General features: G+C 41.1%; 1 protein-coding gene across 8 annotated transcripts in view; it reads right to left on the reverse strand.

Annotated features, from left to right (window-relative positions):
• The window catches only part of MAST3 (microtubule associated serine/threonine kinase 3), a 190,940-nt gene that overhangs the window by 42,977 nt on the left and 122,071 nt on the right, over window positions 1-25,892 (reverse strand). For all 8 annotated transcript variants that reach the window (XM_075204702.1, XM_075204699.1, XM_075204696.1 and 5 more), the window contains 5 exons: window positions 21,094-21,161; window positions 20,852-20,937; window positions 9,963-10,171; window positions 8,996-9,134; window positions 8,343-8,475 (listed from right to left, as the gene is read on the reverse strand). In XM_075204702.1, the coding sequence (XP_075060803.1) occupies window positions 8,343-8,475; window positions 8,996-9,134; window positions 9,963-10,171; window positions 20,852-20,937; window positions 21,094-21,161 (635 nt within the window). The remainder of the gene's footprint in view (window positions 1-8,342; window positions 8,476-8,995; window positions 9,135-9,962; window positions 10,172-20,851; window positions 20,938-21,093; window positions 21,162-25,892) is intronic.

Genomic DNA, 25,892 nt, shown 5'->3' on the forward strand with positions numbered 1-25,892 from the left:
GTCATTTTAATGTGAGCAAATCAACTTATTACAAAGATTTAAAAGATATCCAGGTGTACAAAACGTGAAGAAAAAGAAAAACTACCATGACACAAAACTTTGGAATGGTCACAAAGGCACTCTGCTGTGATGCAACATTGGGAATTTTTCCTTGCATTTCATAGAGGTACACAGAATAATCTGCGATGTTGGGGTGCTGAAGTACCCGGAAGCATAGGTATTGAGGGTCTTGGGGTTCAAAATGGGGCAAAAGGAACCATTGTGTTTTGAACGAAAACAGGTCTAAATAAAACCCTGTCTTCCTGAACCGGGGCGATTACACCATCGGTGAATAAAATCTGGCTTCTCTCAAAGCCTGGCACTTGGTCTTCAAGTGGACCAGGCGAATAGTGAAAAAGCATCCGGTAGAGTTCCGAGGAGATCGAGGATGTTTCCAACATCCATAATGTCCCTCGTCCATAAACTCACCCTCTTCTTGCGAGGAGCTCTCAGAATCAGACCCTTAGGTCAGGACCAAAGTAGCCCTCTGATGTTTTCAGGACCTAGCCTTGAAGAGTTCTACAGAGTAATCTCTAAAGAGGAAACGTTAACAAAATCTTGTAATGACTTTGCCAGGGCCTGTGGCCAGACTGACTCATCCTGTGGCACTGCTGAGGAGACAGATGACTCTTAGTCAAGCACTACCTGGTGGGCAACACACGGTGTGTTAGTTTGCCCGCTGCATAATCAGCAACGGAGGAAAAGGGACGGTTTCCTTCACTTAAAAGCTGCACAAGCTAAGAAATAGACTAGGCTAAGCATTTAGCCCAGGTTCTGCCAGATCAATGGCAAAAGAAAAACAAGAAAACACAGTTGCCCATCAACTTATGAGACATGACAGAAAAAACAGGAAGAAAGGCAGATACATAATACACAAATAGGGATGAAAGTGAACCTGCAAAGACAGACACAGAGACCCAGTAGTAACAGTGTGAAAAAAACACACAAACTTCCTAAGAAATCCCACCCCAGTTCAAGAACCCTTCCCTGCAGCTAGGGACCTCAGGCAGGGAAGAAGCAAGAGCTGCTGGACTGCATCTGCTCTTTTGGTAGGTCTCAGTTAGGATACTGAGGCCTGTAAAGAAAGAGGCACTTTGCCGCCCCCAGGCCCAGCACCGTCGGCTACCACGCTGAAAGGATAGCCCTATTCTGCTAATTCGTCCCAATTGTGGGGCTGCCGGTATAACTCTGTCCCCACTTGACCCCTGTCTAACAAGAGGCCACCAGGTGCTGCAGTGAGGCTGGCCATGGCTGGTCCGACTCCCCAAACACTGGCACTGGGAAAAGTATAGTTATATATGTGATGGCACACTTGTCCTACAGAGGTCTCCAGGGGGTAAATGTATCAAGCTGAGAGTTTTCTGGCGGGTTTGAAAAGTGGAGATGTTGCCTACAGCAACCAATCAGATTCTAGCTATCATTTTGTAGAATGTACTAAATAAATGATAGCTAGTATCGGATTGGCTTTTCAAACCCGCCGGATAACTCTCAGCTTGATACATTTACCCCCTGGACTTGCAGCAGTGATGTGTTCCCCTCCAGCAAAAACAAAACTCAAGCTGCTGAAGCAGCTACAAAAGCCCCCAAAATCGAGGTCTCTACAGGATGGGGGATATAGATGAGAAAGGAGAAAATAGGATTTTTGTACTTCCTGTAAAATCCCTTTCTCGCAGTCCATTGGGGGACACTGCGATACATAGGGGTATAGTGGGTGGTACCAGAAGTTCAGGCACTTAAACAGTTAAATCCACGGCTATACCCCTCCATAGAAAGAATATTGAGTTTATGTCTAACAAAGCCCGAAGGAGACCATCTTGGTTAACTAACCACTAGAACACAGTCAACAACCATACAACATTCAGAGCAAGGGTGGACGCGCAGTGTCCCCCAATGGACTACGAGAAAGGGATTTTACGTTAAGTACAAAAATCCTATTTTCTCATACGTCTAATTGGGGGACACTGCAATACATAGAGGACCAACCAAAGCTGTGACATGGCTGCACGCGGAACCCTACGGCCAAAGCTAGCATCCTGTGATGCAAGGTCCTGTAACCTATAGAATTTGACATCGGTGTGAACAGATCAACACAAAGTCGACCGCTGTTCAGCAGAAGCTCCGCTCTGACCAGGAAGCACCCACAGCCTAGGGAATGAGCCGACAAACCTCCTGGCAACGGCCTATTTGACCTCGAGTAAGCCAGCTTGATTGTGGAGGCAATGTACTGAGCTAAGGAGACTTTAGAAGCAGGCTAACCTCGTCTTTGCGCGTCAAAGCACAAAAAGATCTGTGGTTTTGCACAATTGGGCAGTGCAGTCAACATAGCACCTAAGGGCCCTGACCATAACTAGAAGTAACAAAGACTGATCTAGTGACCTAGAACTTTGAGAAAAAGCAGGGACAACAATGTCCCGATTTAAATGAAAATGGGTAACATTAGGAACAAAGGAGGGCTTAGCCTGTCTTTAAGAAAAAACAAAAGGGGGGGGGGGAGAGACAAGATAAAGCCCCCCAACTCGGAGACCCGGTGTGCTGAAGACACGGCCAAAAGAAACGCCACCTTCCAAGTAAGATATCGAAGCTCCATGGACTGTAAAGGCTCAGACGGTTCTTTAATCAAAACCTGGAGAACCGTTCAAGTCCCATGACTCAACAGGATGTATGAATGGAGGCAGAATTTGAAGCGCCCTCTTTGTGAAGGTGTGAACTTCCAGCAAGGAGGCAAGTTTATGGAAATAAATGGACAATACTGAAACCTACGACTTTAATGAGGCTAAGCACAACCCCTTGTCCAAACCAGCTTGAAGGAAGTATAGCAAACCTAGAGAGCTTGAAACGAGAAGTGTGAATGTGATTAGATTCACATCATAGTACATAGGTTTTTCAGATTCTGTAATAATTGACTGCCAATAAAGGAATACTGGCCCTGATCATGGTCTTAACTACGCAAGTTGAAAAACCCTTGGCTTTCAGAATCAAGGTCTCAATAACCACTCAGTTAAAGCCAGCTGACCTAGTCCTTGTGTGATTTGGTCTGAGAGATAGTCTGAATGGAGGTAATGCTACAATTCCTTTGAACCAGGCTTGGGAAAGCCAGGCTGGAGCCACTAGAATAGCGCTCACCCGTTCCTTCTTCAGTTCTTGAGAACCTTTGGGATCATAGGCAGGGGCACTGTATCTCCAGAGGGTCCATGAATACTGTTGCAGGCTCCCTGGTCTTTGAGCAAAACCGCAAGGCCATCAGATCTCTTTCTGGAAAACCCAAACGTTGAACCAGGAGATCGAAAACCTCCGGGTGAAGGAACTATTCTCCAGGATGAACTATGTTTTGGCTGAGATAATCGGTCTCCCATTAGTCTTTCGTTGTTTCTGCTGTGGCGCAACCTGGGGTGCTTAGAGTGGAGAAGAAGAAGGGGGGAGTGGAGAAGAGCAATATAAGCGGTACAGACAATATACTTAGGTGCTAGTGAATTTAGCAGAGTATTATAGCTTTTTTTGCAGTTTTAAATGTTATAGCTCTTTTGCTTTACGTTTATAGCTCTGATGTGGTGTATATTGTGCGTGGTTTTGTGTACCGCCGATTTCTAATATCACTAGTTTAAGGCTGAAAGGGATATTGTCCTGGGGACTGTATAGTGAGAGTATCTAGTATTAAGGGATAACTCTAGGTGTAATTTCTTTGATTATAGCTCAGGGCATAAGTAGGAGGATAAATAGATTTCTTCTATTAAATAGTGTTGGCAATATTATTCATTTTTAATGTGTAATGGGTGTCTGTTGTTGGGCAATATGGATCGTTGTACAAGTCCCCGTGTTATGGGTGGGATGTGGTGTTATCAGGTTTGGGGTGCTATGAGTGCTCTTATAGATTGGTCTTATAAGAGCAGTTTTGTTAGATGCCTTAGTAGGCTGGTGCTGGTGAGGTGCGGGGGGATTTCGCCCATTTGTCTACTCCTGGAATGAATATTGCCGATATAATCGGAATGTGTCTCTGCCCATAGCATTATCTTGGTCACTTTGCTCATTGCCCTGGCACTGCGCGTGCCGCACTTATGATTCAGGTACGCTACTGCCGTCGCATTGTCCGACTGGACTCTGACCGGGTTTCCACGCAGAAACGCCTGAGCCTGTACCAGTACCCTGTAGATAGCTCTCAGCTCCAACACGTTGATGGGAAGAGAACTCCAGTGGGTTCCACCGTTCCTGGAATCTGAGAGTTGAAATGAATCCCACCCCAACCTGACATACTGGCGTCAGTGGTGACAATCGTCCATTCCTATGTCTGAAAGGATCCTCAGTGCTCGTGAATGGAACCGAGCATAAGGCACTGCTTCGAAGACTGACAGCAGCTTCATGCATCGCAGCAGGGGCACCTGAAGCCTGCTTAAGAGGTCCCTGATCTTGCACTAGACAGATAGCATTTTGTCCTCCGGAAGGAACACTCTCTGACACCTGGTGTTGAAGTCTAACCCTAGAAAACGCATTTTCTGCTATGGGATTAGAGATGACAGGTTGATTATCCATCCATGCTCCTTCAGGAAGGATCGTATCAACAGAATATGGTGTGACAGGATCTGATAAGACAAAGCTTTCAAGAGAAGGTTGTCCAAGTAAGGAATTCCCGTGACGCCCTTGGAGCGGAGTAGGTCCTGCATTACTGCCATTACCTTTGTATAGACCCTCGGAGCGGTTGCTAGACTGAAGGGTAGCGCCTTAAATTGGAAATGATTTCGCTTTACTGCAATGCATAATAATCATTCATGGCCCTGCCAAATGGGAATGTGCAAATAAGCATCTTCTATATCCAGGAAAGCTAAGAACTCTCCCTGTTCCATGGGCGCTATCACTTACCTGAGAGATTCCATCTTGAATCCCTTGACTCTGACTTGTAAATTTAGGGTCTTTAAATTTAGTATTGGTCTGAAAGTCATCCGTCTTTGGGACCAGGGAAAGGCTTGAGTAAAACCCCAAACCTCTCTCCGGTGGCAAAACTGAAATGATCACTCCCGAGTCCAGCAAGTTCTGGATTGCTATCTGCAGGGCTTTGCGCCGAATACTGCAGGATGGAAGTAACGTGGTAAAAAAATCGGCAACAGGGAATCAGAGGTAAGTCTATGACATAACCCCTCGTGACAATGCCCCTGATCCAGGGGTCCAACGATGATTCCAGCCACCTGTCCCGAAAAAGCAGCAGACAAGCCCCCACTACAGCTCTGTGTATGGAGGTCACGTCATGCTGAGGCAGCTTTGCTGGTTTGTGATGTCCCCTACCCTTCCGCTAGGGGCGGTTTCTGTAGGGGCCAGACTCTTGGTGACAGGCAAAAATGGGCTTTTACCTCCCGTAGCTTCCGAAATGAGCTGGTCTAATCTGGTTCTGAAAAGGGAAATGACATCAAAAGGTACAGCCTCCAAGGTGCATTTGGAACCCGCATCAACGAACCAATAGCACAACCATATAGAACGTCTGGCTGCCATGACTAACGCAAAGAGAGTTTAGCCACGACAGAATTAACATCCAATGAAGCCTGACCTACAAACTCTGAAGCCTCTCTAATATGATCGGAAAGCACCAATAATTCGTCACAAGGGGCTCCATCCTGGACAACTACTCTGCCCACGCTTGGATAGCCTTACTGACCCAGGCCGTGGACATGGCCAGCCTGAAAATACTACCAGCTGCTTCGCAAACTGACCAGAGCAAGAAAAGTCCCATTTCTTGTCTGTGGTTTCTTTGAGGGAAATAACCCCCTCAACTGGTATGGTAGTTGTTCTAGTCAACGTGGCTATGGGAGGGTCCACTCTTGAAAGTCTTTTCCCTTTTGTCACAATCTTCAGCTGGATGAGGGTAGAGGGTTTAAAATTTTCCTGGTCTGCTAAAATGCAAATCAGGCTTTTTCCAGGCGTCTGAGATTATTTCCATTAATTCAGGCGATGGAGAAAAGGAATGAAGTTGTTTCATCTGCCTTTTAAACAGAGAAAAACCAACTTCCCGGGATACCTCTGGTTGGTGAAGCCCAATGTTTGGCGCACTCCGAGCACCAGGTCCTCTACACCCTACACTGTGGATGAATCTTTCACACTGGCCAAATCCTCTTCCCCAGAATCTCTGTGAAACTCACCTTCTTCCTCTGTTGAAACAACTGAAGTGGGCATTAAATCCCTAGCTTCCTGAGAGGCCTGACGCTTATGAGATGGTCTCTTAGCAGCGCTCAGTAAGCGTTCCAATGAGGAAGTAGCTGCAACTATACCCTGGGCAGAGACTGCAAGTTTGTACTTAAGAGTATTCCACTTGGGAAGGCCCTGAAGTGGACTGTCCGGACTGTGAATCTAACTGGTGTAGTGCAGAAACAGAAGTAGAAGTTTGACTTGCCTCACGGTGAGTTATTACCCTTGTGAGCACTGCTAAAGTCGAAGTCAAAGGACGCAGCCAAGCAGGTTTACCCGCGGACCTGGATGCAGACTGGGTCTGGCTGCGATTCCAGATCTCCACCTCACAAGTTGCATATAGGGCCTCCCGGCTAGACTATTCACAAGACAGCTTTGCGTTACATTTGGCACAATTGTAATGCATAACAGACCCTGCAGCAGTTCCCATCCTAGAGGTCCCTTTGTCAGTCATGGTGAAAATATATAAACACCAATGTGACCACAGAAAACAATATATCTATATATCTATATCTATCGCTATTTCTATCGCTATCTATCTCTATATCTATCGCTATCTATATCTATAGCTACCTATCTCTATATCTATAGCTATCTATCTCTATATCTATAGCTATCTATCTCTATATCTATCGCTATCTATCTATCTATCTATACACCTTCACAGAGAATATAATGGTGTTTTGTCAGAAATGCAGGGATTATATATAAATATATATTGTCCAGGGTCCATGTACTTAGGAATATATACGGTGACCCCTTCAGCCTTTAACAGCTTCTGCAAACTGTACAATATATAAATTTCAAAATAGATATAATTGTAATGTTAGTCACAACAATAAGAGCCCCACACACACACACTCTTAGAGACAATTAAATTGTAGAAAGTGGTTTAACAAGTTAAAAAGCTGTATGAGGGGCACAGCAGTGTTTCATTTTCACAGTGAGGGAAATGGCGCTGAAAGCTCCGCTCTGGTACCCAGACCTCCCCTTCCTAATCAGAAAATGACTGCCCCTGCATCCAAAACGGAGATCTTCTCTGTTAACTTGTGACCCTTGTGTGAAGTGTAGCCACAGCTGTGCTCTCCGATTCAATGGAGATCTGCTGTGGCTGCTTCTGGTCCGGCAATGCTCCTTGCCTAGATGGGGGGGGGGGGAGGAGGGGTACACTACCACAGGATCTGTCTGTGTGCTGCGGTCGTGGCTGTCAGCTGACTCCCGGCTGAAAGATAGTGGCCGGTTTTGCTGGGGGCGAGATAGCTGTCAAAAGTACTCACTCCGGCTAAGGGACCCAGGTTGAGAGGGGAAGGCCGCAGCCTGTCTACCCTCTGGGAGGCATACCTGAGCCCAATATTTCCCCCTTGTAAAAAGAGAAAAAAAATGAATAAAATAAAATAAAAATTAAATCCAGGACAGGAGCCCTGAAAACCATGCCTGACTGCTGAGGCCACTAAAACTAAACTGAATATTCTTCCTATGTGATGGGTATAGCAGGGGCGGAGTGCCACTCACAGACTTAACGTTTAAGTGCCTGAACTCCTGGTACAACCTACTATACCCCTATGTATCGTAGTGTCCCCCAATTGAATGTATGAGAAAAATGTTGTTGAAGACTTTTGTAAAGTGACAGAGTCGTGGAAGATCCACCATAATCCATGTTTCCAGTGTCCTCAAATTGGATGAAAGAGAAACAGAAAAGGCTTTATTTCACAAGTTTTAATACAACGGTGTGATGACAACTTATAGAATGCTAATAAATCAGTAACCTAAATGAGCCCTTATAAAGCAAAATTTAACATGACTGATAGGTCATGGACTCATATCTGCAGTGTTTGTGCAAGGGAAAAAAGTTTTTCTTTTACCACAAAGGGATGGGGTAGATACAACTCTGGACAGACTCTCATACGTAAATTGCATATAAAAAAAGAAAAGAAAAAAAAAGCATTTCTTTCTTTCTGGTTTTCACAAGAAACTTTGGGTACTGGGTATGTGGATAAAGAACCCATATCTGTACATAACTAGTGTATAAGTACATTATTAACATGCAAAAATAATAGCGACAGCAGTGGGTAAACCATTATCTTCTTCTAAGTGTTATATTATGACTACATAGGTGAACCATTCAAGTGAATCCCAACCTGTTTGTCCAGAAACTCCCGTGTGTCCTTCTCAATATGCCCCTCATAGAGATTTGTAGTCATGTTCATTAGTCCAATTTTAGACAGGCCAAAATCAGTGAGTTTGATGTGTCCAAGAGAAGTGATGAGCAGACTGCAGGAACAAAGAATAATGTATTTAACACTGATTGGCACAATGCTGTTGGGATGATAATCATTGGGCCAAACTCATTTTTAGTTAGCATGATAAAGTGCAAATGACAAATATTCTCACCAACACTTAATGAATTGAAACAGCAGGCTTGATAGAGCAAAAGCAGCATGAAGGGCGCAGTGTGAAACTGGGGAGATTGATGAAGAAGTAAAAGCAGCATGGAGGGCTCAGTGTGAAACAGGGGAGACAAATAAAGGGGAGCACAAACAGCATGGAGGACGCAGCGTCAAGCATCGGGAAGAAAACATTAAACTTTATTTTTGTTTCATCTTGATAATAAACCTTACAAAACTGCATATGAGACGTTCTTTTCTTGCAGTCCACACAATCTTAGACTTTGATTATTTGGCCCAATTGGGGTTTTGAGGTTGACATGCCTGGTGTATTCCAAAAATACTACTGAATGCAAAATCTGAACTATTTCTACGACTACAAAGCAACTGTAAAAAGAATAACTAACTTGTCCGGTTTGAGGTCTCGGTGCACAATGCCATAGTTGTGTAGATACTCCAGCGCCAGGACAGTTTCAGCAAAGTACATGCGGCTCATGTCAACAGGAAGAGGCCCCATGTTCTTCAAAAGAGTGGCACAATCTCCACCTAAGAGAGAACACCTTCACTCACACATGTGAACACCATGACATTTAGAAGAAATTGAATAAACTAAAATATATTGATGGAATGTAACAAGCTTGGCTACTTTTCTCCACTGTTTATCTACAATTACGCGTTTTACGCTTTATAGTACAAATCATAATCATATCGCTACATGATGGCAGAGCTTCCTGGCCGCCCTTAATGCAATTCAGTGCCTATTCTAAATTAATCCCCTTGCCCTCTGGATGTAAACAAAAGACTTAATTTACTAGGCACATATCCTAGATTAAGAGTCTCCTGATTAAAATGGAAAAAGGCTAGTCAAATATGAATCTAACATTAATTTATAAAGTACAACTTGTGTACTTTATAATGCACTGCAACTTTCAAGTTGGCAGTCCCAGGTAATAATATAATTACCACCATTAAACTTCACAATTCCACATATGTTGAGGAATGAGTAAAATCTCAACAAATTTTTAAACACCTTAAGAAGGCAGGTTCATCACTTCCCCAACTAACAATATGTCACTGAGGTCTGCATTCTTTCTAACTAATCATGTGCAAAGTTTTTATCTCTGTGCTGGGAGCATGAACTCAGCTATTAGAGGGAACCCATTGCAAATTTATTTCATGCAGCACTTCGTTACAGAATGATGGGGGTTATTGCTGGCAGAACGCCTACATTTCTGCTAGATGTCTTATGTGGAAGTCCTTTTTGAAAGACTGTAATGGCAAACACAATACATCTTCTTGACACTGAACCTGCAGCAATAATTTAGAATTGATAGGTGATAAATAAATGAATTAGCATATAATTTGCTTACTTACCCTCCACATACTCCATCACCATGCAGAGATGTCTTCGGGTTTCAAATGAGCAGAACATGCTGACTACAAAGGGATTTTCTGCAAAGGTTAGGATGTCTCGCTCAACAAACACTTGCTGGATCTGGTTTCGCAGGATCAGGTTTTGTTTGTTGATCTTCTTCATGGCAAAGCGTTGTCGAGTTTCCTTGTGTCTGACCAGGTACACTGCACTATCAGGACAGAACATACAGACAAAAGGATAAATATCTATTTTGCTACCTTCTAAGATAAGCAATCCAACAGTCACATCATGAAATCAGACTCTTTCAAATTGCGATGCAGCCTTCAATTGTAATATTTTAGTCAAACATTGTGCAACCTTATTTCATTGACTCTGTTAATGAATAGTAGAGACAAGTGTGCCCATGAATTAAAGCAATGAATTAAATGGTGGATGGAATGGGATTCCGAATTTAATTTAACAGATAGCGCTTACATGATAGGATTGTAGTTAGAGAGGATTGTCAAATTGGCTGCCCATCTTTCTTAAGAATGGCCATTGTATCGATGAAAGACATTTTCTAATGTGATTTGGCATGTATTAACGTATATTTGTAATGTAATTGTGGCCTTCATAAATTGTACAGTAATTACAAAATAAAAACAAAGTTCTCAAGTAATAGCGAGCAGAATTAAAGTTTGCTCTACTACCACAGATGAAGCTAGAGTAGCTACTTTAAACCAAACAAGTACATTCTGAACTCCTCTCCTCAATGTCATTCACATACAAAAACTTGAGGAAATTACAAAGAAGAAAGAAAAAAAAAAAAAAAAAAAAAGTAAAAAAAAAGACTAATTAAACTCGAAACTTTTCTATAACAATCAGTTAGCAGCAGTTTTTAAGATTTCATTTCAAAGCAAGGGACAGTCTACATACTTATCTACAACAGTCACAATAATTGCTAGATGTCTTATTATTTTATAGAACCTTTTTTTATAGACAGTTTGTTCATCTACACCAGACTACTAACCGGTTTAAACCACTACGTTTTAGAGGAATCTATATTTATATTCCAAGCACAGGCAATTGCTTTCGTATAATACTATAAAAGTAAGATGAAAGTCAGTCCAGTGATAAAGAAATGTGCTGATCCCACAAACCCAACACACACCACTAGGATGTAGAGAGCAGGGGAGGAGAAGTGTATACTGACAAAAGTGAGAAGGTGAAGGTACAATATGTCATATAATGAGAAGAAACCAAGCATATAAAAGTCTTTAACCCTCCCTTGAGCTTTTTAGACATTCATACAAACAAGAATTATATGTGAACAGCTGCAAGTCCTATTGTGTGCACTATATTTTGTATATTTATATTTTCTTTCAAGTAACTGTGGATTTTGAAATCTCAAATAGTCTGTTCTAGTATCCAAATATCTATGATAGGGACCGATATCTAAATTATGCATCTGGGTGCGCGCACACACGCGCGCACACACACACACACACACACACACACACACACACACACACACTATTGTAACTTATGTCCTATGACAAAAAAAATAAATATATAACTGATTGAGCGAATGCTCCACTGTATGTAACAATGTACAAAAGCTGTAGGGTTGAACAATCAAATTATTATTATTAGATTATTTCCCAGTAATTCATTAATGAAAACAACAAACAGTTAATATGTGAAAAGAACATTCATCAGTGAAATTAGAGTGTAGTTTCTTAAGTCAATAGACCAATGGGCATGGAAAGGTATCTAGGTAAACAGACAGCATGGAAGAAAGGAAAAAACTAATTAGTGGCAAACAAAAGTTTCTGTCAGCGGAGTGCTCCGCATTCCCCAGAACACATTCAAAGGGGTAAATGTATTAAACTGAAAATATGTCTGAAATACGGGCTTTTGGACATACATTTGCACATCTATACAGAAATCCATCCATCCATCTCCACCATAATATATAACAAAAAAAGGAGTGCCCATGTCCCGGGGGACCCAACGGGGATGCCCACTCTCTCCCTTGTTATTTAATCTGTCCATTGACCCATCGTCACTGAGGTTGGGTCATAATGACCCGGGATGTTTTAAATCACATTTATCTTTTTACTTAGTTGTGCAACATTACCAAACCTTTCAGTATCTGGAGTTAGGACACCTCCCTACCCGTTTCCCGCTGCCACTCTCAGTCAGCCAGCGTCAGCACAGAGACCTAAATAGGCGCAAACTCCAAGGTTATTATGACCCAACCTCAATATCAGTGTAACAATTTCATGCCATTTTAGTATGTGATGTTTTATCTATTCTTTTGGTAGATTTTTAGTTTTTCTAACAAGCTGGATCCAGAAGAACGAGAATTCTAACAAATTATGTCCAAAATTCGAGAAAATGGCCCCTGACTATTTTTTCATGCCATGCTAAATATGGCTGAGATCAATGTGATCAACGTAAATTCATCAAATTCTTGGGTTTTGAGGCTGCTAAACACTTGAGCGATCGCAAAAGTGTATTTCATTACCAAGAGAAATGCGCAAAAAAATAAGATTTCACTGAAGGATGTTCAGAGGAGCCACCAGCAAATTACAAGGAGTTGGTAAAAGTTTGTCCTGCTAAAAAAAAAAAAGACCACTCATGCATGCCAAATTTATATGCCCGGAACACCGGATTTCATATTGCAGCGATTGTAGCGATAAGCTGGGTGAAACTGATTAGCTGTAAGACTGATTTTGTTTTTAGTATGGTTTTAATTGTCAAAGCTCTCATACCAAGTCAAAGAAAAAGTTTAATTTCATATGAAAAGTTTATTTTTGTGACAATATTAGCAAAAACAGTTGTCAATTTTGTTGATATTTTTTTTTTTTGAAGACAATCAAATAAAATAAAAAAAATCCTTCTCCATGTCTTATTTTGTAATCAAAATGCCTCATTTATTAGTATATTTGGACTAGTGAACTATTAATCTGCTAAAATCATCCTTAAAATTTCAAAATCAGGCAAAAAATATACATGGGTCATAATGACCCACCTCAACGTCCGTGTAACAACTTTCCACAACAATGACGCCGGGTTGATAACAATAGTTGAAGCTCAGGAGGAATTTCAAGGTATATATATAGGAAATGGCATTTCTAAATTGACCACTTTTGCGGATAACCTACTAACATGCTTTTCTAATTTGAAACAGAACATAAATTAATGAACAAATTTGAATAATTTATCAGTTTCGGGTTTCTTTACCAATTCTAAAAAAAGACAAAAGAAAACCAAACAAAAAAATGGTGACAATGTTATTGGGGGAAGCAGTCAGACCTGGTTGGTTTAAAGTTCTGCCTTTAATGGGTAAAGTAGCACATAATTTATCTGAATATAAATACCCAGAAAAATTCATGATCTACACAGGTTTAACAAAGATTGATTACGGAATCAATAGCGGAGATAAAATCATGGCAACAACTATGTATTTCTCTTCTGGATAGAATTATGCCCCCAATACGTTCTACCCTTTGTATTGTCCAAAAAAAGATGAAAAACACCTTAACTACCTTGTTTCGAAACTTAGTTTGTAATGACGAACAAAACAAAAATAAAATCAGCCTTATTATATTACAAAAAACTAAAGTTGGAGGTATTAACTTCCTGAATGTTGCTTTATAATTAAGCTATGCTTTGTAGGTATATTAAAGCCTGGATCTATAATATATATAATCAAGACATATTTACCAATTTTGCATTAAAAACAACAAGAAATTTTCCCTATTAGGAGTCTAGTTGGCACATAGGCTGAGATCTCCCCCTCTTGCTGATGACTAATTTGTTGGCTTGGTACAGGATATAAAAAAAGAAAATTATAGTCACTTTTCGTTGTAACAAATTTGGAACTCCAAAGAGGCCAGGTAGCTTACCTCTTCAATGCATGGGCAAAGGCAGGCAGAGGCGGAACTAGCGAGCTGTGGATAACAAACCCTCAGACATCTATTCGGACCAACGCTCCACAACTTTGCTAACCCACACAGAAATAAGCGGGCCTCAACCACGAAAATTAATTTAAGGGCGCCCTCAACCTTACGGTCCGCGTTGGGACGAAGGATAGTAGTGACAATAACCAACCATGGAATCGGAGCCTCCACCAGTGGAGGTGACTCCCAGTTCACAAGGGGGAAAAAGATAAAGAGGACTGTAGCTGACGGGAGACCAGGAACTTACGAACCAGTGCCGACTATGGCCAACTGAATAAATCGTCCAACTGTGAAGAAGGACAAGACAAAGAAGTCTTTGACCACCTTTGTAAAGAGAGATGGCTCTGCAGTCTCAAGGACTACTGCCTCAGGATTCTCCAGCAACCGACGCACATCCTGTACTAAATTTTCCGCCCCTGCCCGTCAGGAGCAACTTCCTCCATAATAGAAGAGTTTTTACATCAAAAGCAACAACTACCTTGCCATCCTCCTGGGAAGTCAGAATCTGACTCATTTCCTGAACTTACAGGAGGAGGATGGAGCAGCTGATTGCAACATCCTCTCTAAGGAGGAGGAAACGGAAACCAAAACCAGTGCTCTCCCCAGAAAATGTTGCCAGCCAGGTGGCAATAAGAAACAGCCGGGTGTAATATTTTGCAATAATAATTAAAAATGTTGGAGGTTATTGTTCACACCTGCCAGGACTCGTGGTCAGTGGTCTAACACACACTGCTGGCTGTAGTGCTGGCAAGCTGCGCACAAAGCGTCCGGGCAGCAAATTATATACGGCACAAGTGAACTTCATCATAGAATAAGTCACACCAGCCTTAACCCTCAAAAATCCCCCTATCATTTTACACACAGATGGGACACTAAAAAACAAAACAAAACCAAATCCTTAGTGAAAAAGACAAGCCGCACACAATCAAAGCAAAGAAAGTGAGCCTGTTATACAGCCAAAGAGCCCCAACTAAGGGTTAGGGCTCTTTGTCTGTATAAGGGTTACATTTCAGAGAAAAAAAATTATTAGGACTAACTAACAAACTTTCTTAAAGTGCCACATGCCTCTCTGATTCAAGAGATGGCTAAATGCACTGCAATGTAAATGGTACACCAATTAAATCTCAATATTTGGGAAAATGTGTTGCAGTCCTATATACATCAAGGTTTTTTTTTACAAAAATGTCAAATGAATTGGGATGAAATAATTAAGATCTATGAAAGGGTTCCAAGTGTTTATTCTATTATTTACTATGTGCATCATTAAACTCAATGGTCAGGTTGTTAGGCAAGACTAGGTACACACTGAAGAATTTTCAAAACGACGTGTTATCTTAAACGATTGTACCTACGAGTGAAGGTCCGATCAGTCTGGCGATTCATGCATACACACTGACAATTTACCTTCAGATCTGTGCTCTTTGTCTGGTTCTCTAGTCTGCAGAGAATGACAGCACAATATTCATTCATTCATTATTGTCATATGGTCACACTGATTAAAACCGCCTTGTTATAGCTATCCACATGTCCTAACGAAATTCCTTAGCTTCTGTGATTCTGAAACAAAACTTTCGGTCTCAGAACGAACAAATTAATTATTCCTTCTACGGCACTCTCTACATTTATTCAGCAGGACATTCACTGTTAGCATCGGGTGAAAAGAGCCCGACTCTGTAAACTCTATGGAGATCATGAGCATGAGTGCATACACACTACTTGATCCGTCGGTCGGAAATATTAAAAACAGTATACCAACCAAAAGGGCTAAAAATTGACACTTTGGAACGACTTTCGACCATCATGTTACTATAATGTTAGGAACAGCGGTTCCCAGCCGCCCACTCCACACGTGTCACGGCTGCTATGGCGACAGATGGGACGTCACTTCCGGGATCTCCGTCCCGGCCATTGCTAAGTGCAAAGGCACTGATGCTTCTGTAAGCAGCACCGCGTCCCGGCATCAGGGCTAGCCAGGCGCGTGCGCAAAAGGTGCCAATTAATTAAGCACACTGTGCGGGGCTCATTAGTGCCCTCCCCTAACTACCATTGGTCAGTTTCTGTATGTAAGGCAGTGAGGGCTTAGCCTCCCTGCCGGTTATAGCTTCTGGATTCCTGTTGCTGACCTGCTCGTGTGTACTGTGTGCCTTGCTATTCTCTGGATTGACCTTTTCGTTGCGACCCTTTGCTCGTTTCGTGGACCCTGTTAAACTGCTGATTGCCCTGACTTTTGGACCTGTTTTCTGCCCTGACCTTATTGGTTTTTCCTGACCATCCTGTCTGCTTCGGACCCCCTGACCTAGGCCTGCCTCTGGACTCCTCGTTATGTTTCGGATTGGCTCTTCCTTCCTGTTCGCTGTGGTCTTGTGCATCAACTTACACTACATTAGAGTTAAGTCCTGGGAGCATCCGAGTAATTGCGAACACATAAAGCTCTACGGGAAAAGCGGCTGCCCTAGGTGAAGACCTCTAGCATCAGTTCTGTAAGTTAATGACAGAACCCGCCAGCAAAACATACACACTAACCCGAACGGTCGTATGTCGGCTGTTTTGCCCGATTATTGGACAAAAACGCTCTAATGTGTACCTAGCCTAAATGATGGAGTACAGTAGCTGATAGGTCTTTGATGAATACATTCGAACGCATAGGAGATAGTCATGAATGCAAATATAAATAGCTTTGGTGGTTAGAATACCTTTAGAGATCAAATGCCTACAGGACTAAATGACAACAATAGCTTGTTAACCGTATTAGTCAGTGTTATTAATCTCTGTGTGATAGCAGTATGAACTCTGACACCAGCTATCACTGTGTTGTGTCAAGTGACTTTTTATGGATCACTATTGATGTACAATTGCTCTACACCTCAACATAAGGTCTAGAAGCATGCAAAAAATATCTTGATTCGGATTCTACTCTTACTGAGACCCATAGAAAACATTTATTTGTGATCTTATAAAATTCATATTAACCCATAATTATTTAAAATTCCTTGATGACTTTATTTGCAAATTGGATACCGTTTTTGCACCGAGTATTGAAAACCTTTTAATGGGTCATTGGGAACAGAAATATATACTGGACCCCAACTCATTCTCTAATATTATTCTATATAAAAGGTATATTGATGACATACTTGTGATTTGGAACGGTGATGTCGATTTACTACAACAATTCCTTTTGTATCTTGATAACAATGAGTTTAACTTAAAATTTACAGCAATATATAGGGAGAAATAGGTTGAGTACCTGGATTTGATACTGCTGGAAGCAGGGGATCGAGTAATCACTAGGAATTTTGTTAAAAAGGAGAAATGAAAAAGCAATATTCCTTTTTCCCAGTTTACACACATTAAAAGAAATTGTAGTGAAAGTGAACAATGTAAGGAGCAACTGGAACTATATTCTAATAGGTTTAAGGAAAGGGGTTATCCCAAAAAATTGAATGAGGGAGCAATTGAAAAAATAGAGGTTGTGAATAGGGAAGATCTACTTAAATACTCCAGTAAAAAAAGATAGGAATGAAGAAACAAAAATTTATCACTCAATATAACTGTGAGGAAAGGAGAATCAGAACTACTATTTCAAAATATTGGGAGATTCTCAAAATGGACCCCATTCTAAATAAGATTCTGCCTGATAAACCAGTTGTTTTATTTAGAAAAAGTCGTAATCTTAGAGATGTTAGTACCTAGTTTATTAAGAGAAGTGAAAAAACAGTGACTAGATCTACCTTTCTAGACACTCAATGTTTCATTAGATGTGGCCATTATAATATATGTCAATATGCAAATCTGGATAGAACAGTTTTTTATAATTATGATGGCTCCAAGAAATTTACAATTAAGGGCTGAATGAATTGTAATACCACATCAGTGGTATATCTGATGGAATGTACATGTGGTATGAAATATGTTGGTAAAACTAAGAGAATGTTGAAGTTGCGGATTCAAGAGCACATTAGAAATATTAAGCAAAAACTGACGGGTGATGCAGTATCCCAACATTTTTGCCAGGAACATGGATTGGATCCAAAAAATATTAAGTTTACAGCGATTGAACAAGTTACTTTAGGCCCCAGAGAGGGAGATCTTCAAAAAAAGTTAGCACAAAAGGGAGATGTATTGGATTTTCCAACTTGGTACTTTAACCCCAAGAGGCCTAAACAAAGATTATGAAATTGCTCCCTTTCTCTGATTTAGAGGTATTAAAATGGATTTTTTATGGAAATAAATTAGTTTTCCCATGCAATAGTGATGATAGAGTTCATAATGGGTACATAGTAATTAAATGTTATATTGGGATGAGATGTATGTAGGTTTTGTATAATTTTATATTCAATTTTATATTCATATTTATAAGTTATGATATATTTGTTAATGTATTACATATTACTATGATAATTTATTTATATTATATCAATTTTCAATTGCATTTAGTAATGTACAGTACCTATTTTTAGTTATTTTTTTCTAAGGTTGTTTTTTAAGATATAGGATATTACATGTTAAGCTTATTATAAGCATTATATAAGGATAATAATGTAATGCAGTGGAATCGGTTTGAACACATATTGAGTGTCTGTTTGCGCTAAATATGTAGTGTACAATAAAGATTTCACCCGAACTTCCGGGTTTTGACACATGCGCATTACGCAATTAAGAACGTCGAGGACGTGGCGCTGGACTCTATAAATATTTTTTCAGCCATTACGGACATAATCTCCTGATGAAGTCTTATAAATAAAATGAAACGCGTTGAGAACTTGGCTGAAAATATTGTTGTGTTTATCGGCTAATTTACAGATAAGCCACTGGTTTTATTATTACTAAGCTATATCTACATATTGTGGTTGTGTGGGAAATATTCTTTGCTACCTATCATTGGATTTTTATTCTAGAAATGTTCTGGCGTAAAAGCAACAGCAAGTGCCACAGATACATCTGATTACATATATATGAGAAGAATTCTGGTGAAGAATATTTACAAGTGTTGCAGATAAACCTGTTCACATCTTTATTCGGTACGCAAATTCACATATGGAGTGTGCAGTGTGGTGGAGGGACCCACATATTATTAAGTGATATACTATATGTGATTTCTTTTTCTTTCCCAACTCCACAAGAGAATCCATACTTTCACGAGGCTGATCCAACCGATGTAACACTATAGGTGTTGATGAGCGCATGTTCTTTCATTTTCTGATACGCATATACAAATGAAGATTCCGGATTCTATTTATTGAGAGGCGCCCACTACTCTGTTTTGTTGTGAATTTATTTTTTATCTGGATTAACCAACCAGTATTTTGGAGTGTGGCAGCTGCCTGTACATGTGGGGTCTCATTATTTTAACCAGATAATAAGTGAAGCGCCATTGTTTGTCTAATCGGTTAACAAATATTTATATATATAATTTTATTATTTTTTAAATATATATTTAACCCCTTTAACTATATTTCTGCATGTGATGAAAATATCTCCATAAAACAGTGTACCTTTAAGTTTAAATATAACATAACCGGTATCCTACTAATCATTCTTTTAGTAATTTACTATCGCCTCAGCTGAGGCTACATGGTACACAATATGAAAGTTTGGACACGGCTTCTGTTGCTGCAACAATCTATGGATAGTTATCAATATTTGCATGCAATCTAGTTGACATTTTGCTAGTCAGGTGCATCTATGCACATCAAAAGCAGAGTACTTGGCCAATATAGGAGATGACAACATGGCATGTGCTTGACAAATATAATAAAATACGGCCACACGCAGGCATTGAAATTTGCATGTGATTTATCTTTTGTTTCTTGTTTGCTTGTACTTTTGTTTTGAAAACCAAATAAAAATTGACCCGATTTAAAAAAAAAAACAAAACAAAAAAAAAAAAAAAAAAAAAAACACACGGCCACACAGGAACATACTGTGATGTACTGCAGGATGTGCATAGCTTATTCTTCTATGTACTATGGTACTGAACATAGTACTGCGCTCAGTGGTGGCAGGCACCAGGAATGAAAGCAGCAAAGCGGCACATAAGAAACACAGAAGTGGGAGAGTGATGGTAAATGGTTTGTGGTCTGTACAGTACAAACCACATTGTATAGTAGCCAGTAGGACTATTATACAAGCCATCAGGAGTTTGGAGTGTGATGCACACTATCCGCCATGATTGGGGACTGCTTTATACAACTATCCACTAATGATGGGATGCTGCTTTATAGTCACCAGTAATAGAAGTCTACTTTGTAAACTTGCCACCAATATCAATTTACTACCCACAATTATTTATTACCCCAATAGAGGGATTAACTTGGTGCAAAAGTCCCTGGTAATGCTCTGTGTACTAGCAACCAGGATTATATGGGGTGGGGATTCATTTATACACTAGTAACTAGGAAAGTTCGCTGCAAACTAGTCACCATGAACAGAGGAACATGCTTTGTATAGTAGTCAAAAATAATGGAGGGGGGGGGGGCGGGGATTGCTTTATAGTCATCAATATTGGCGAAGTCTCCTTTGTACACTAATCACCCAGAACAGGGGGGTTTTCTTTCTGAACTGGTCATCAACATCGGGGTTCTGCTTTGTGCACTAGAAAGCAGAATGTAGGTGTAATCTCTTCACCAGGATTATCATATGCTTTTTCTACTAGCCACCATCATTGTTATCAATAAAGGGACAGAGCCATTCTATTCCATGAAGCTGTAAATTACACCAAAATATTAAAACTTTGTATCCTGAGTATAAACAACACATTAACCTTCATCATCCCTATTTTCTTTTATATCTTCCCCTCATGCACCTTTTTCAATTGCTGATTTTGCTTGTTTATTATTAGAAAGATAATATTTATCATATAATGCACAAAAAGAATGGAGGATCCTTGTATATTTCTTAACTGCAATATTGACACAACTAACAGCGTTCCTATCACCTACCCATAAGCTCCATTGCTGACCAGTTTTAGGGTTTCAAAATCATTCTCTCCTGGTTTCTTTCTGGTAGGAGTGCTTGAAATATAGGTCTGAAATGCAGGAAGCAAGACAAGGTATTTATACAAGCTTAAGACATCAAAACTAGTGCTGGCAACAAACATTCAGTCATGTGGGGCACATATTTCATGAAATAAATAAAAAATGCAAAGATTATAAAATGCCCTTATTAAGTTGTCTAGTCTTACATCTTGAAAGTCTTCATGTTCCAGTTGTAGGGTGGATTCTGCATCATAATGATCAAGCTGAACAATCTCTGCAGACAGAGAGCAAAATGATTATTCATTGTTTGGTACACTATTGTAAAAACAACTTAGCTATGGTTACTAGCAATGGACTATGATTTATATGCAAAAAACTGAAATGAATTTGATCTTAAATGTTCACTTTCATAATAAAATGGTATGCAGAAGCAAGCACTGGTTAGTATTAAACAGGCAAGCAATGCATTGTAGGGACAGCCTTATTTAAAGCTGCACTATGAGCTAGGAAGTTTCTTTTTTCCCCAAGGTGTCCCCTTCCCCTAGACAGAGCCCCAAAGGCTGCCACAAGCAGCCATTTTTCCGAGGGCTCTGCCAATTTCGTAATGAAGTATCAGCTAATTTATTTTGTTAACCTTTAAATGGTGGCAGATGGGGGAGGGCTGGTTCTCCTGTTCACACCTTTTGCTTATGTCCTGGGCACTGAGAGAAACTAAATAGCCCCAGGAAAAATCGTTGCACAGTGGAAAAGGAGTACCATAGTAAAATATTTTCCTAGGCATTAGATTTATTAGAAGCTGGACTACCACGCTTGTGGACATAATACAGGTTGAAAAGGTCATTCATGTTACGAACGAAAACTGTACGGTCTACATAGTAACTGACAGCCCAGGGCACATCCAGAAGGCGCAAGAAAGCATCAGAAGGCTGCAACTTAGGACAAAATGCCGAAACGACAATCTTCTGATTTAAGTGAAAACAAGAGACCATCTTCGGCACAAATTAGGGTTTAATGTTAAGCACTACATTATCAGAATACAACACCAGAAAGGAAGAGGGGTGGGGGGGGGGTGGGGGTTACAGCACAACACCGCCAGCTCAGACACTCAACAAGCAGTAGAGGTACCTTGTACCAGAAGGTCTGGATGAAGAGGCAACCGGTAAGTAGGCCAATATGGAGCAACTAGAATGGCAGGTACCCATTCTCCATTTAGCTTTTTGAGCGCTAGCAGGAGCATGGGAATCGGAGGAAACAGGTATACTAGCCAAAATTGCCATAGGATTGTCATGGCACCTGTGTACCTTGCCGCTGGATCCCTGGACTTTGCGCAGAAGAGAGGGACCTTGTAATTCAGACAGGACACGCAATGAGATTAATCTCTGGCTGACCCCAACGTTGAAATCAGAAGAGCAAAGACCTCTACGTGAAGGGATCATTCTCCCAGATGGATCCTGTTGCAGCTCTTGTAATCGGCCTACCAGCTCTCCACCCCTGGGATTAATAGGAGATCACTGGAACATAGCATTCCAACCAGAACATGATCAGCGCTGTCTCCCGCATTGCCATGGCACTGTGTTCCCTCCTTATGGTTCAGGTAGGCCATCGCTGTAGCATTATCCAATTGGACCTTCAGAGGCTTTACAGCCAGAACCCCTTGACCATGAACGAGCAACCTGTAGATTGCTCTGAGTTCCAGAATATTGATGGGTAAGGAGGACTCCTGGGAGACCAGAGGCCCTGGAATCATGAGATGATCCATGACCGTGCCCCAACAGGACACACTGGCATCTGTGGTCCAATGTCCACTCCCACGATTGTAAGGAATGACCCTTGAACAGATTTGCTCTGGTCAACCACCAGGTGAGAGAGCGACGCATAGCCATGGAGAACGTGATGACCTGCCTGCCCAGGAGAAGGGTGGATTTGGACCATTTTCTGAGAAGCTCCCTCTGGAGCGGCCATGAATGAAACTAGGCGAAGGACACAGCTTCAATCACAGACATCAAGACCTGGTCTTGTTTAGTAGTGAAAGGACCTTATTCTCCAGGAGGAACTCCTTCTGACACATTGTATCGAAGTTGAGCCCCACAAATCGCATCCGCTGTGCTGGAATCAAAGACGACTTGGGTAGATTTACAGTCATGGTCAAAAGTTTTGAGAATGACCCAAATATTGGTTTTCACAAAGTGTGCTGCTTCAGTGTTTCAGACCTTTTTGTCAGATGTTGCTATGGTATACTGAAGTAAAATTACAAGCATTTAATAAGTGTCAAAGGCTTTTATTGACAGTTACATTAAGTTTATGCAAAGAGTCAATATTTGCAGTGTTGACCCTTCTTTTTGAAGACCTCTGTAATTCACCCTGGCATGCTGTCAATCAACTTCTAGGCCACATATTGACTAATGGCCGCCCATTCTTGCCTAATCAGTGCTTGCAGTTTGTCAGAATTTGTGGGTATTTTGTTTGTCCACCCATCTCTTGAGGACTGACCACAAGTTCTCAATGGAATTAAGGTCTGGGGAGTTTCCTGGCCATGGACCCGATGTTTCGATCCCTAATTCACTTAGTTATCACTTTTGCCTTTTGGCAAGGTGCTCCATCATGCTGGAAAATACATTGTTCTTCACCAAACTGTTCTTCGATGGTCTTCCATAAGAAGGGTCAACATTGCAAATATTGATTCTTTGCATAAACTTAATGTAACTGTCAATAAAAGCCTTTGACACTTATGAAATGCTTGTAATATTACTTCAGTATACCATAGCAACATCTGACAAAAAGGTCTAAAAACACTGAAGTAGCAAAGTTTGTGAAAACCAAATACTTCTATCATGCTCAAAACTTTTGGCCATGACTGTAGAATCCAGTCGTGAGTCTCCAGAAATTGAAAAGTTTTTTGAATGTGCTGTTGAAGGACAAATTTGGACCGCACCTTTAACAACTGTTCGTTCATCCAAATAATGCACAGGACACCTGCCATGACGGACATAATTTTGGTGAAAACCCTTGAATGGAGGAGACCCCAAAGGGTAAAGCACAGAACTGATAATGTACCTCGCGATTAGCAAAGTGAAAGCCACATGGGGATGTGCAGGTAGGCATCCTTTATGTGCCAGGAATTCCCCTTGTTCCATGCCCGCGATAAAGGATCACAACAACTTCATCCAAAACCCCACAACATGAACCTGCTTGTTGAGAGATCGGAGATTCAAGATTGGATGAAACGATCCATCTGGTATTGGGACCAGAAAAAAGTTGGAGTAAAACCCCAAACTTCTTTCCGGAAGCTAGACCGGAATAATCACGCCCGAAATCAGAAGTTCCCCGACAGCCTCCTGTAGCGCCAGCCTCTTGAATCCAGACAAGGGTAGACCTGTCGTGAAGAATCTGTGCTTGGGGAGTTTACCAGGTCTATGACATAACTGAGTCACAATCCCTTGAATCCAGGCATCTGAAGTTGAAGCAAGCCACTAATCATTATCCGTGACGGGTTATTCTGTCATGTGGAGGTCTTGTCTGACCGGCTTGAAAGCCATGCGTCTGCCAGAGCCCAGGCCCCTTTGAGAACCTCCGTTATAGCAAAAAGATTGCCCTCTGCTGGGAGCTGCCCTTAACCTACCAAAGGGACGAAAGGACTAATCTAGTTGCTTCGGTTAAGCACCACTGATAGACAGAAAAGAGTTCTTACCTCTTTGTGGTTAACTGAATGATTTGTTCCAGCTCCAAACCAAACAGAGAAACACCATCAAAAAGTAAAGAATTCAAAGTGCGCTTTTGAATCTGACCAAGAGCGCACCCACCAAGAAAGCATGACCGCAATAATGAGAGCAGAAATTCTGGAGTTAACAGAAGCCGCATCCACAGATGCCTGACCTAAAATGTCTGAAGCTTCTTAAAAATATTCAGTCAATACCAATAATTCATCCCTGTCTATGTTATTGCAGACTCTTAGCCAACTGTTCCACCTATGTTTCAATGGCCTTGTTGACCCAGGCTGTAGACATGTTTGGTTTAAACAAACCGCCTGCCGCCATATATATGCAGATCTAAGAAGAAAGTCACACTTCTTATTAGTAGCATCCTGGAGTTAAACCATACCCTGCACTAGAATAGCAGTGGTTCTGGTTAGGCGAGCAATGGGTGGATCCACTTTTAGAGAACTCTGCAATTTAACAGACTCTTCCAACAGAAAGGAGTAAAGGGATTTAGATCTACCAGGCATCTGATACTTTCTGTCAGGGTGCTTCCCGGCCTCGGAAACCAACTGTAAGTGTGGAGGTGACATGGGAAAACAAACTGTTTGTTTACTTTGCCATTTAAAAATGGAAAAGCCAGAAGAATCCGTAAACTCGGGTTCAGCAAATCCGAAAGTTTGTCTAATGCCCAGGATTAAGTCCCCCACACTCTGTGATTAAGAGGTATACTTAACACTACAGGCATCCGCCCCCTCAGACTTTTGAATTAACTCCCCATCTTCGTCAGAAGCAGGATCAAATTTTGATAGAGGTGTGAATCGTTGTTTACCCATTTGTCCTATGGGGGGGGCGCTAAGGAGGAGTTCCAGTGAGGTAAAAGTCCTTGCAAGACCGTGGACGAACTCGGCTGGAGGCATCGCCAGACCTGCCTCTTTGAACTGAGACATTACCTGAGCGAGTTCGGCTATGGATGACGCCAGTGACTTAGCCCAAAACTGTTCCTCTATGGCCGCCTGTGCAGTCGCAGGCAAATGCTGTCCAGGAGATAATTTAGTATTACATTGGCACAAGTATAGTGTTGCACCGACTTTCCAGTAGACTCTTTAGTCTTGGAAGGCACTTTCTCAGACATGGTGATGTAAAAAAAAAAAAAAAAAACCAAAAAAACCAACACCACAAACACACACCGGAATATAATATAATAAGTGTGGTCTCATTTCCTTACAACACTATGATGGTATAATAAGCTCCTAAGTGAACCCCAACATTGAATCAGAAGAGCAAAGACCTCTGCGTGAAGGGACCATTCG

The sequence above is a fragment of the Mixophyes fleayi genome, chromosome 1, assembly GCF_038048845.1.
Source record: "Mixophyes fleayi isolate aMixFle1 chromosome 1, aMixFle1.hap1, whole genome shotgun sequence".
In the NCBI taxonomy this organism is placed as follows: domain Eukaryota; kingdom Metazoa; phylum Chordata; class Amphibia; order Anura; family Limnodynastidae; genus Mixophyes; species Mixophyes fleayi.